This window comes from Arvicola amphibius, chromosome X (genome assembly GCF_903992535.2).
Source record: "Arvicola amphibius chromosome X, mArvAmp1.2, whole genome shotgun sequence".
In the NCBI taxonomy this organism is placed as follows: Eukaryota; Metazoa; Chordata; class Mammalia; order Rodentia; family Cricetidae; genus Arvicola; species Arvicola amphibius.
This window is the reverse complement of record NC_052065.1, coordinates 27,494,262-27,507,425: the sequence shown is the minus strand read 5'-3', so window position 1 is coordinate 27,507,425 and position 13,164 is coordinate 27,494,262. Positions and strand designations below refer to the sequence as shown.

The 13,164-nt window shown below is 40.1% G+C and overlaps 1 protein-coding gene across 4 annotated transcripts in view; it reads left to right on the top strand.

Annotated features, from left to right (window-relative positions):
* The window catches only part of Cask (calcium/calmodulin dependent serine protein kinase), a 331,839-nt gene that overhangs the window by 213,990 nt on the left and 104,685 nt on the right, over positions 1–13,164 (top strand). For all 4 annotated transcript variants that reach the window (XM_038316597.2, XM_038316596.2, XM_038316595.2 and 1 more), the window contains exon 6: positions 7,535–7,637. In XM_038316597.2, the coding sequence (XP_038172525.1) occupies positions 7,535–7,637 (103 nt within the window). The remainder of the gene's footprint in view (positions 1–7,534; positions 7,638–13,164) is intronic.

Sequence of the window (13,164 nt, the reverse complement as noted above, 5' to 3'; positions counted from 1 at the left end):
GGCCCCCTGGACTGCCAGCAGTTCTTAATGTGGATCCTAATGTCCTTAATCCAGGAATTCTCAAATTCACTTCCAGACCAGTGACATTAACAATCCGGAAGCTTGTAACAGATGTACACTCTAAACCTCATCCAGTCTCAAGTGCCAGGAAATCAGGGATGAGGTCCAACAATCTGTGTGATGCTGGTGCTAAAACTGGAGAGCCGCTGCCCTAGTTCATCCTCCTTCAAAAATAGTTTCACATTTCAACCCTCTCAAAGTGCCAGCAACCCTGGTTCCTTCCCCCACCCTCACCTGGTAGTTGCTTTTCATTGCCCAGAGAAAATAGAAGCAGCTCAAAAGGAACCTCCTCTATATATACAGGGCGCATTACAGGAAATGTATGTATTTTAATATGTATTTTATTCCTTATTTTTTGTACTCTTCCAATGAGGAGGGAGATATTGAGGAGTAGTAAAAGAAGGTAAAAACCTGACCTCTCTGGGTGTTATTTGTTTTGCAGTTATGAGTTTGGAAGTACAGGCATGTTTGTGTAATTAAAACACCAAACTGTACAAATCTAATTAAACTAAATGAGCCTCATTACATGACAAAATGAAAGTACAACCACATGGAGAAGTTATTTTAGGTGCATTTAAAATAGGATGGGTGGTTCAGAGCATAATTTTAGACATTAACAAAAAAAGCTTTATTTGTGCAGTACAGTAATCAAAATCAGGAAGTTTACATTAAAAAAGAATACCATTATGTATTTGACAATCCTTCTTATAAATTTCATCAGTTGCCCTAATAGTAGTATCCTTTAGAGCAAAAATAAGAACAAAATCACATTTATTTATGATATTTCTTTTGTTTCACGGAACCCTTGAATCCAGAGCCATTTTTGAAGAACATAAACCTGCTAATTTCTAGAATGTCTCTTGGGTTTTTCTCCATGGTTAGATTTCATTGTACTCTTTGCCAAGAATAACATAAAAGTGCCACTGGCTTCTCAATGTGTCATATCAGAGACCATGCATTATTGTCTAGTCCCAGTATTAGCAATGTTCTCTGTGCTAGTTTTCTTTTAGGCTTCTCCCTTGAAATATAACTATTTCCCTTTTGTAATTAGTAAGTATGCTGTAGGGAGGTACTTTGAGAATATATAAATATCCTATCACTCTTCAAACTTTGCCCAACTAGTTAGCATCCTTGGAGTTTCCTACCTGGATAAATTATGTTCATGAAAATCACCAATGGGGATTTTCTGATTCCAATATTATATTTTATTTACTTACTTACTTAAGGAAAGACATTTCTTCCAGGCTTAGTGGTACATGCTTTTAGTCCCAGGACTAGGGAGGCAAAGACAGGCAGATCTCTGAGTTCCGTGCCATTGAAAAGTATCTCCTCTCCTTCCCATGTATTTGGTTCCTGATTTATTTATATCAATACAGACTTACAGCTTCTTAATTTGTCCAGTAGTGAAATAATATTATGACTGACCTTATCTAATATAATTTAATGATTAAAAAGAATCACAAAGAAATCATACTAATCTTGCTGCTACTGCTGTAGGTATTATTATTATTTTAAAACCTGTATGTATAGACCAGAGGTTCTCAACCTCCCTAGTGCTGAAACCCTTTAATACAGTTCCTCATTGTGGTGACCCCAACAATAAAATTAGCTGTTGCTACTTCGTAACTGTAACTTTGCTACTGTTGTGAATTGTGATGTAAACATCTGATGTGCAGAATATCTGATAGACTATCCCCCCATAGGGGTCATGAGCCACAGGTTGAGACTCTCTGGTACAGGCAGAGCAAGTGAATAATTGTGTCACTGTGATTACGCTCCAAAATTACTTGCTAAATCAAAGAAGTCAAAAGCTTACAGTCGAAAAAGAGTGAATTTGTAATTCTTCCCCTTTTATAAAGTACACATTTTAAGCTTCGTCTGCTAGAAACAGTAATAACTGTATGCTTAGCAGCCTCATGTAAATTTAAAATACCTTTTCCCACTGAAAGGAAATGGGGCTCCTTAGAAAAATGACTGGTTTCTGGTCTGGGGTAAGAGTAAGACAAGCTTAGGACGACCTCTTGTGCCTGAAAGCAATGAAGTTAACAGACTCCTGTACTCATAGGGAAGGGTTTAAGAGGTGACTTAGAGGGGTTCCCACTAGCCAAAAGTGGGGCAAGTTAATCATCAAAATGAAAAAGAAAACAGCAACTGACTGAAACATATCAAATGTAGTAAAGTCTATAAATCTATAATAGAAAATTTAGCTATTAACTGTATATTCTGGAAATGGTTCATAGCACCTTTATTCATAATAAATGTCAACAAAACAAGAGGGGTGGAGAGATGGTTCAGTGGCTAAGAGCACTTGTTCAGATACCAGCACCCATAAAGGCTGGCCATGGCCTCACAAGCCTGGAACTTCAGTGATAAGTGGCAGGATGGAGTCAGGAGGATCCCTAGGCTTTGCTGGGGTCCGGTGTAGCTCCAGGTTTAGTAAGCAACTTGGTCTCAAAGGTGTAAGGCGAAAAGTGATAGAGCATGACACCTGACACTTCCTCTGGCCTCCATGTCTATAGGCATGTGTACTTGCACACACATGTGCATGTACCATGCAAACACACATGCACACAGAGAGACACACACATACACACACACACACACACACACAAAGAAAAACAGGAAATAGTCAAGATGTCCATCCATAGGAGAGTGGAAAAATATGGAATGTAGTAATAAAAAGAAATGATTTCCTGATCGCAAGAGAATGGCTGAATCTCGGAAATATGCTGAAAGGAAACTTGCACAAAATAGCGCATTTTATGCTTTCGTGTATACGAAGTCCTAAGACTGGCAAAGCAAGCCCCTGCTGGAAAACTCGCACAACAGTGTAGAACGGCAGCAGAGAGTGAATGGGAAATGGATGAGGAAGTTTCTGGACTGGTGGGACTGTCCTGATAGGGCTCTGGGTTACACAGATGTTCTTCATCCAAACTCTCTGGGAGTATCTTCTGATGTACACATTTTATGCTATGCAAATTTTACTTTAGTATTTTTACAGATACTAAGTTTTTAGGATCCGAAAGTATGAATCTATGAAATGAGGCTGTTAAAATCTGTAATTGGAGACACCTTTAAATGAACAGTTGATAGTAAATCTCACGACGGGTCAGGCAAATAACACCTGAACCTACAGCTGTATCCTGTACCTAAAGCAGGGCAACCAGACATGCTCTTACTGATGAGATATGGCAATTAAACCACATGAAGTATCAGTACATAAAACTGAAATTGAACCTGACTCTAATCAAGATTCTAGATCTAACTATGAATCTCCATGAAATGCAGCAAAGTACAAAGTATAATAGATTATAAACCCGTGGGTACAACTAGCCAAATCTAGACTGTAGGGGATTTTTGTGGTGGAAATTACTGAGTATCTTAAATAAATACCGTGAAAATTGGAGAGGGGAAGGAATATAATAGAAGGGGAAAGTATATAATAGAAGGTCATGTATCCCATTTAATTTGGGTGTTTGTTTGTTTGTTTGTTTTGAGATAGAATCTCCTGGAGCTGTTAATATACAGCTGGAGCCACCTTTGAACTCCTGATCTTCCTTTCTTCACCTCCAAAATACTAGGGTTTGGGTTTTATTTTAAACTAAAGCACAACTAAAAAGCATTGTTTTGATACGACTGTTAGAGAGACTAAAGAGATGGATCAGCAGTGAAGAGGACTTCCTGCTCTTCCGGAGGACCAGGCTTCACTTCCCGACACCCAAGTCAATGGCTCACAACTTCCTGCAACTCCAGCACCAGAGAGTCAGATGTCCACTCAGCCTCTACAGGCACTGCACTCATATGCATGCATGCGCGCGCACACACACATACACACACGTAAAAATAAAATCCTTTTTTCAAAGAAAGATAATTACAGTCGTTGCTTTTTAGATGTGGTAATGATTTATATAAAATGACTACATAAATTGTTTATATTTTAAATGTAATTATTTTTAAGTCTTCTTTTAGAAACACTGAAGTTGATAAATCAATGAAGTTATATGATTGGTCTTAAGGTTGAAGTGTGGGGGTGGGACTTCTTCAGTTCCATAAGTTCCTCTAACTGTGTCCCATCTCAATTCCTCGCACAGAAAACTTGGGAACCTATCTATACATATTGTCTCCACATCATCTCTTCCCGTTCTCTGCAGAACCTAGTTCAATGGACATTTTAATCTCCACCAATACCACTCTCATCATGGGTTCCAGTGACTTCCAAACTGCCAGATCTAATCATCTGTTCTCAGGTCTCAATTTAAAATGGCCTTAGTAACATTAGTCACTACTAAGCATTTCCTCTTCAAAAAAGGTTCCTCCCTTGGCTTCTAAGATGCAAACTCTGATGTTCATCTTGTTTCACTGTCTGGCCACTCTGTTTGATTTTGCCAGATTCGCCTCATGTTCCAATTACCCACGGAGACCCAACTCTCCATCCTCTTCTCTAATCGTAGTCACCCCCTTAGAAACGTCATTATCTTTGCTGTAAATACTCTTAGCATGCTGTTGATCCCCAAATTCGCATACCTAATCCCAGTCCCTGCCCCCCAGTATTTTACAAGACCTAGCACTCAATAGTTCTTCTTTCAAATTCTTCGCCTAGAATTCCCCATTTCAGTATATGATCTTTACTTTCACTCCAAGAACCTGCTTGTCAAGCTTGGCCCGCCTCTTTCTCTTACACATCTATCCATCAGCAGTTCCTCTCAGCTTTACCTTTGGAGCATGAGCTATGTTTGGCCGGGTCTTGTCATCTTCTGTCCATATCGCCGTCATCTCATGCCTGATCAGCTGTAGTCGTCTCTTGTCACGCATTCTTGTGTTCCTACAATCACTGGTCTTCAGAGCAGTCAGAGGGATCCTTTCTGAACCCCACGGTGATTATAGAGCTCCACGTTCAGAATTCCCGTGTAGTTTTTCCATCGTCATCAGTGTAAAATCTAGTGTTGACCATGGTTTTAAGGATGTTTGATCAGAGTTCCTAGCATTCTACCTTTGCTCATTCTTCCCAAATATCCTTCTTTCCACTATTCATACATAAAAACCCTCCCCATATCACTGGACCTTTGTATTTATTGTTTTCTCTACCCAGAGCTTGCTTCTATGTGGCTTGCTTTTTCTTTAACTTCACTCTAGTCTCTGGTCAGATTTGGCTCCAATAAAAAAAAAAAAAAAAAACCAAATGAAATAGCAGTTCCCAAATCCTCACCAGCTTAATTTTATATTATATGCTTTCTGATTATTTGTATCTGTTGATTTATTTCATTTTTACCAGGAGTACAAATTTTATGACTCTTCACACATGATTGATTGAAAATGTCTGAATCCACAGTGATGAGAATTACATAGATTACAATATAACATTAACTTCAGAATTAATATAGTCAACTGACTATGAGGAATGTACCATACATGGGCTTCTGACTGAAGCTTATACTCCTCCCTAAGAAAGTGATAAGATGCTTCCACAGGCATGACCAAGAGACCCTGTTTGAATCTAAGCTGTATCTTCTTCTCCTGCCCATCCTTTCTCAAACCTGCATGTGCTGGACAAGTGCTCTCCACTGAGCTATGGCCCCAGCTCCCATAGGCTCTTCTCACTGTTTTGTCATGCCAGTTTGTTAACTATTGATTTGTATACCTGCTTTCTCTTCCGCTCTCTTTCTTTATGTTGTTCTCATATACTTATGTACACTTCTATTTGAGGATTCATCTTTCTTTATGATGCACTCAGTGTAAAGACCTTTAAAATGTTCTTACAGTCAGAATAACTTCCAGAGTAGATGCGCTCTCTCTCTCTCTCTCTCTCTCTCTCTCTCTCTCTCTCTCTCTCTCTCTCTCTCTCTCTCTCTCTCTCTCTCTCTCTCCTTTTTGAGACAAGGTTTCCCTGTGTATCACTAGCTGTCCTGGAATTCACTTCGTAGACCAGGCTGGCCTCGAACTCACAGAACTTCACCTGCCTCTTCCTCCCGAGTGCTGGGATTAAAGGCGTGCACCATGACTGCCCAGCATCCAGCATTTCTGATGCTCTTATTAGAAAGAATAAGGATCCCTCCCATTTCTGCTTATCACTGTCAAACATCTGTATGGGTATACTAGCTCAGTTTTATTGTTCAGGGTGGTAGGGCCTTTTTTCAAGCCAACTATCTTGTGAGCTAAACTGACTTAAAATGATATCAGTTCCTAACACACACACACACACACACACACACACACACTAGGTGGCTTATAGCCACTTGTAAGTCCATCATATAAGAGAAAATAAAAAGTGCTTTAGCTCAAAAGGCTTGTCTTTTCATATTAGGCCATGTTTTAAGAAGTATTTGAATGTACGATAGGTATAACAGAGAATATAGTAATGGAGCGGGCACCAAAAGGTTATTACAATTACCTTCTTTTCTGATACCACTTCCAACAAACTTCCAAGAGCAAACAGATGAAGATGAGATCCTACAGGGAAACCAAGAAAGAAGAATAGATTCACAGGCAAGACATGCCCAGGGAGAAATCCCTAGGAACACAGCTCAATTCAAGTTATTATAACCCAACATCCACACTTTTAATCCCAGCACTTGGGAAGAAAGGGAAGACAGATCTCTGTGAATTGGAGACGAGCCTGGTCTACAAAACAAGTTCCAGGGCAGCCAAGGCTGTTACACAGAGGAACCCTGTCTTAACAACAATAAAATAGTCATTTTGATTCCTCTTACTCAGGGGTTAAAAAAAAACAGAAAAGAAAGATTGATGGGGAGGGTGAGCAAAGCAAAGGCCATTAGCATCCCTAAGGGTCAGACTATAGTGACTAAGTAAAATCACATTGTAGCGGGAAGATGTATACCATGTATTTTTGCTGAAACAAATATAAATTGTCAAATGAAGAGATTATTGCACAGAAAAAGAAAATATATCTGCACTTCTTGAGCATCCATGCTTTATGAATGATAGCTCAATATAGGAAACAATTGCTAAGTCTTTAGAGAAAGCATTCAGATGTGAGAAGAGAACAAAGAATTCAAGCATTCAGAAGCTTTTATTTATTTGGTTGTTTATTTGAGACAGGGTTTCTCTGTGGACCCCTGGCTGTCCTGTAACTAACTCACTCTAAAGACCAGGCTGGCCTCAAACTCAGAGATCCACCTGCCTGAGTGTTGGGATTAAAGGCATGTGCCACTACTGCCCAGCTTCAGAAGTTTTTTTTTTTTAACTGAAATTTGTTCTTTAATAATAAGTTTTTAATTTTTTAACACATGTAGTTTTTATTGGGGAGAGGTAAGGGGCCCAGAAGACAACTTTTAGGAGTTGTTTCTTTCTACCTTGTGACTCCCAAGTTGTCGACCTTTACCTTCTGAGCCATCCTGCAGATCCAATTCCAACATTCTTTTAAGTATGACTATACTGTATTATTTAGTTTTGTGTAAATTGAATTATTTTCAATTAGTTCTTATATTTAGGTTTGATTGTTGATTTTTCTTTTCAGCCCCACTGTGTTCTCCTCGCTTCAAAAGAAAACTCGGCACCTGTTAAGCTTGGAGGCTTTGGGGTAGCTATTCAGTTAGGAGAATCTGGACTTGTCGCTGGAGGTAAGACCATTTTAACATATTTGTTTTTCCCCTTCAAAACCTGATTACTTTTAAGTTGGTGTAAACTTTAAAACTAGATACTAGTCCAGCCTGAGTGTTTCACACCCCGTTCTACCCAGCACCATCAGATAGTTTTCAACTCAGTAACTCTGCTGTCATAACTATTTTACTCCTTTAAAAATAGACTCTGGCTGGGAGGTAGTGGTGCACCCCTTTAATCCTAGCACTCAAGAGGCAGAGGCAGGCAGATCTCCAAGTTCGTGGTCAGTCTGGTCTACAAAATGAGTTCCAGGATAGCTAGGGCTACACAGAGAAACCCTGTCTCAAAAAACAAACAAAAGGCAAAAACAAAAGCCTCTGGGCTTGTAGGTGTAGTTTGATGGCAGAGCACTTGTCTAGCATGTATGAGGCACTGGGTTCCATCTCCAGCACTGGAGAAAGTGCTGTGTAGCTTTCTGTATTGTGTCCCTAGCAGTTCACAGAGAAGAAGCCCCAAGAAAGCCCAACACAAGAACAGTGTACAAAGTAGTTAACGTTTGGAGCATAGAAGCTTTGGAAGGTGAACAGAACAAATAAGGTCGCTTCTAGTATGTATAGGTTGACCTTCCAGTGTCACAGCATATCTGAGTTTAATTTCATGCCATTTTCCTTTTTCTATATATCGAAGAATCCTGAAGTCACTAGCCTGTGTGTTTCTGAAGAGCAAATAGATAAGAATCCAGGCTGATTGTCTTATTGACCAAAGCAAAACATGATTTTAAAATTCCTATGCCATAATAGAAAACAAGAAAGTAAAAGTGGGAACTTTCTTCACTGGTGTATAGAAGTGGATGTTAATTAAGATCCCAGGATTGTGGGGTCTTTATTTATTCTTTTCAACAGAGACCAGCCCACGATGCTGCCCAGAGTTTGCCTCTAGCTCTTAGTTTTGCAAATTGTATAGTTCTCCATTCGATACTGCCAGTGTAGTCAGTGCTTTCTCTTTTCCACCTCCAAGTACTAAGAGCTTCACAAAGAATAACAACGTAAAACGTATCCTTTAACACGAAGTCTTCCAGTCAACTGGCCACCCTTCAGAATACTTCTGTTAAACAGGTGTGGTGATGGACACATGGTATCCCAGCACTATGGAGGCTAAGGTTGCTTTGAGATCAGCCTAGGCAACACAGCAAGACACTCTTTTATTTTTAAAAAAAGAAAAAAAAAGCGTCAAGCAGTAACAATATGGACTATCTTCTGAAAAATGAACATAAATTATAGTTGTAGTTTAAAAATCACTCTCTGGGGACTGGAGAGATGGCTAAGAGCTCTGGCTACTCTTCCAGAAGTCCTAAGGTCCATTCCCAGCACCCACATGGTGGCTCACAATCATCCATAGTGAGATCTGGTGTCCTCTTCTGATGTGCAGGCATACGTGAAAACAGAACACTACATACATAATAAATAAATAAATAACAATAACTCTCTAGCACACTGCTCTCTGATATTAAACTGTGTTAAGTTCTTCTGACCTTGCATACTTTTCCAGCTAAACCCTTTCAATAACATGACAATGAGAGAGAATGAGCCAAATTCCTTTGCTGTGTTATATACTGAGCGACTTTGTGTCTGTTACTCTGCATTCTCTTCATATTCATTGTGGCATGGACTCTATGTTATTTCACAAATCTTGATTGGGAGGAGTAGATATATTAATATTGCACCCATGTTCAGTCATTTTTGTAAAGTCCATGAACCGTCCTCCTAATGTTAATTTTCAACTACTTTTGAGCTCACAGCAGATCCATTATTCAAAAATTACTATTTTTCATGCTGTAGAATTAAAATTCTTTTTAAAACTTTCTTTGGAGACAGGATTTCATGTGACCCAGGCTGGTCACATTGATAAGGAATTGAGGAAGGACCTTAAACTTCTGATCTTCCTGACTCCACCTCCTGAGCACTGGGATTGCAGAAGTGCACCAACCATCACACTGTATTTTAATATGGTGCTGGGGGTGGAACTCAGGACTTGTACGTGCTAGGCAGGCACCCTGCTTCGCTGCATCTCCAGTCCTAAAATGCTTTCTAATAGTCAAAATACTTTCATTTCTTAATAAACCATTCTATATATTCTTGAAGTAACTATTTTAAATATTGCGGTGCCTTTAAAAACACAATGTGAATAGATAAAGGGATACATAATTTTCCTTAGAAAAAAGCTTTCCTGATGTTTAAAGTACTCTTGAAATTTTGCAAATGTTTATCAGCTTTGGAACAGAAAGCTTTTTTCCTGTAGATTGGAATCTTTGATAGCTGGGTTTCCAAATAGAAAGGATTATCTCCTTTACGTGTTCTACATACTAATACCACTTAACTCCACTTACATTCCCCATCTATCACTCGACTGTTTAGAGACCCCACTTACCCTGAATACAACCTAGAAAATAACTGCAATGTAGTAAAACCATTTTTCCTTTTTTTTTTCTTATTTATAAATGTCCAGCCTTAGCCTGGCTTGCTTCTTGCCCGCATTTCTTTCTTTTTAAAAAAAAATATTTAGTTTTTTAAACAATCTTTTCTCATTTTACATATCAATCCTAGTTCCCACTCCCTCTCCTCCTTTTGCTCCCCCTAACTTACCCCTACCCACCCCCATCCACTCCTCAGAGAGAGTAAGTCTTCCCAAAAGCCATCCGCAGTCCTCTCTGTTGAGAACTAAATGCGTATGCAGTAGGAGGACCTCTTCCTGGCTTTCATGAAATTGTGTAGATTTGTGTCCCCTCATAATCTGCAGTGCTAGTCCATCTGTTTAGAATGCCTTTTGTCATTTTATCTGTTAGGTTTAGCCTTTCGCTTGAAGACTAAGCTAACAATTATTGTCTTTTAAAAACAAGCATATTCTAACTGTCACCCCTCCTCTTCCATCCAAGCAGAACTATCTAGGTTACCTACCTCCCTACAAAATCTGATCAAGGACATGTAATAACAGCAGACAAGAGATGTGTAAGGGGTCAAAGAGCCGTGGCTCATCCCTCTACATATCTACACACCTACCACCGTGCTGAGGACCTGACAAGCACTTTGGAAATGTTTGAATGAACGACTCTGGTGGCTAGGCATTGTCCAGTCAGTAGCAGATAATAAGCTGCAAGTTAAGAGTTGCCAACACTGGAGAAAGCATGGGGAGAGGGAAGAAAATGAAAGCCTGATGACAGAAAACATGGTAACGGTGACAGCAAGACAAGGACAGCACACCACAGAGATCCAGCCTTCCGTACCTGTGAGGCTCCTGGGAGTGCAGTCTGTTCTGTAGTGAAGGCTCCTGTGTTGATAGCCAGGATGATAACTGCAAGTCGCCGCACAAAGGCTAGATGATGTGTAACATCTAATGTAAAACTCGGCAGGAAATTGTAAACCGCCTACAAAAGGGATAACGCAAAAAAGGCTAGATGTATCAAGATTCAAATCCTGAAGTAGTAAAAGCATAACCACTCAGAGCAACTCCTTCCCTGAAGTTTGAGGGAGGGTTTTATTACTGCATTTAAGTTAGCATTTAAATATTTATGTAAATATCTGAGGTTCCATGTCTGGTTTGGTAATTGGTTTCCTGTTCTTAGAATTTTGTGATCAAAGTCATAGAAGTCAAGTGGTCGCAAAAAATAAAGTCGCAAAATATTGGTAGCAAAAGCAAGGAGTCAGGTGAAGTTTTTCACATTACAGATGTACTTAAAATTTAAAAGTATCTCCTTTTTTTTTTTACCCTGTCTCGAAAAACCAAAAAAAAAAAAAGTATCTCTGTCATCTCTGAGCAAATTCTTGAGCTGAGAGTATACATCCTCCCAAAGAAAGAGCACTCATTTCTTCAGTCCAGATAGATGGCTGGGCCTAGACTGTGGTGGTGTGAATTATCCCCCCCCCCCCACACACACACACAATGAGTCACCCATACCTGAGTAGGAAGTCGTAGGAGTTGAGTGTCAAAGTACCAAGTGAACTTTTCAGTAGGTATCCATGGGTCCTGGGAGCAGTGTTTCAAATGATGCCCTGAGCTCTTAGACCTACTTTTCCCTACTTCTGCCAGCTCCTGCCCTGTCCATCAGAATAATGGTTATTATGCTGGGACCCTGCCTTATGGAAGTTGCCAATGAACTGGAAGGTTCAGCTCCCAACACTGCAGCTCCTTTATGCTGCCTGAGGAAGCAAAACTAGGCAATCCAGAAATAAAAACTATTTCTCTCATCAGGTCCTTGTAGCCAGTACTGAGTTTTCATTGTACATTTTAAGTGAGGGTCTTTGTCCTATTGGGACCCAGAAATTAATCTCTTCCATTATGAGGAATGAAAGGGAAACCAGAAGAATCTGCAGCAGAGATCATTAGCCCTCGCCATCCCAGCTGAGTTTGATAACCAGCAGGCCTTTACAACATAGTCTCTGTAGATGGACTAAAAGATTTCTTAGGTTGTTTTTAAACTCTGAACCACAGTGAGATAAAGTATTTTGCAACCTTCAAAGTAAAGATGATCTTGGGTTCGGCATAAGAAGAGACAGACGGATGAACAAACAGACAAAGGAAGGCAGGGCTGGGCCTGTAAAATGTAAAAGAGCTGCCAAGTCTGATAGTTAATGGCCCATCCCAAAGTCCTTTCCCTAGAGTTTAAGCCTTTTATTCCTCCATAGAGGAAAAGACTATCTTTTGGTACTCAGTTAAAATGGTGATGAGAGTGAAAAAGTCAGACTGTACTTTGGCACGCAACTCCTATGAGCCAGCTAAGCATGATGGCGCACGCCTTTAATCCCAGCACTACAGCACTTGGGAGGCAGAGGCAGGTGGGTCTCTGTGGGTTCGAGGCCAGCCTGGTCTACAGAGTGAATTCAAGGAGAGCCAGGGCTGTTACACAGAGAAATCCTGTCTCAAAAAAAATAAAAAATAAAAAATAAAAAAGAGGGTGCATGGGAGGGAGTTCCTCATTTTGTTTACTCTCATTCTCTTCAAGTGTTAGCATGGGGGGGGGGGGGGGTAATGGTTATCCCCAGTGGCCTTTGAGAATTGCTGCAACCAACCTAATAGGAACTTGGCAATTAAAAGTAATTGTTTTACCATCAAATTGTCGCTCACTTATGCCTTCTCCCTGCCCTTGCCCCACCTCTACCCAAGGCAGGCCTTCCACCTCTTCCAGGTTTGGTCAACCCACTCTTCCCTGCCCCAACTCTAAATTACAACATTTAAACTTCTTGAAGATACAAGAAATAAAAGCCTATTATATAACATGCAGAATTCAGAGATGAGCACCCGGTCCTGTTCTAGACCCAGTGTTTTTAAAGGGTGATAGATAAACTATTTTTCCTTCCATGAACTCCTTTTATAAAGAGAAGTGTTTGAAGAACATTCAGACTGATAATGCTTTTTGGGGGAAGGTGGTTTCGAGACAGGATTTCTCTGTTCTAGAACTTGCTCTGTAGACCAGGCTGGCCTGGAACTCACAGAGATCCGTCTGCCTCCATAGGCTGGGATTAAAGGCATGTGCCAACACCACCCGGCCGATAT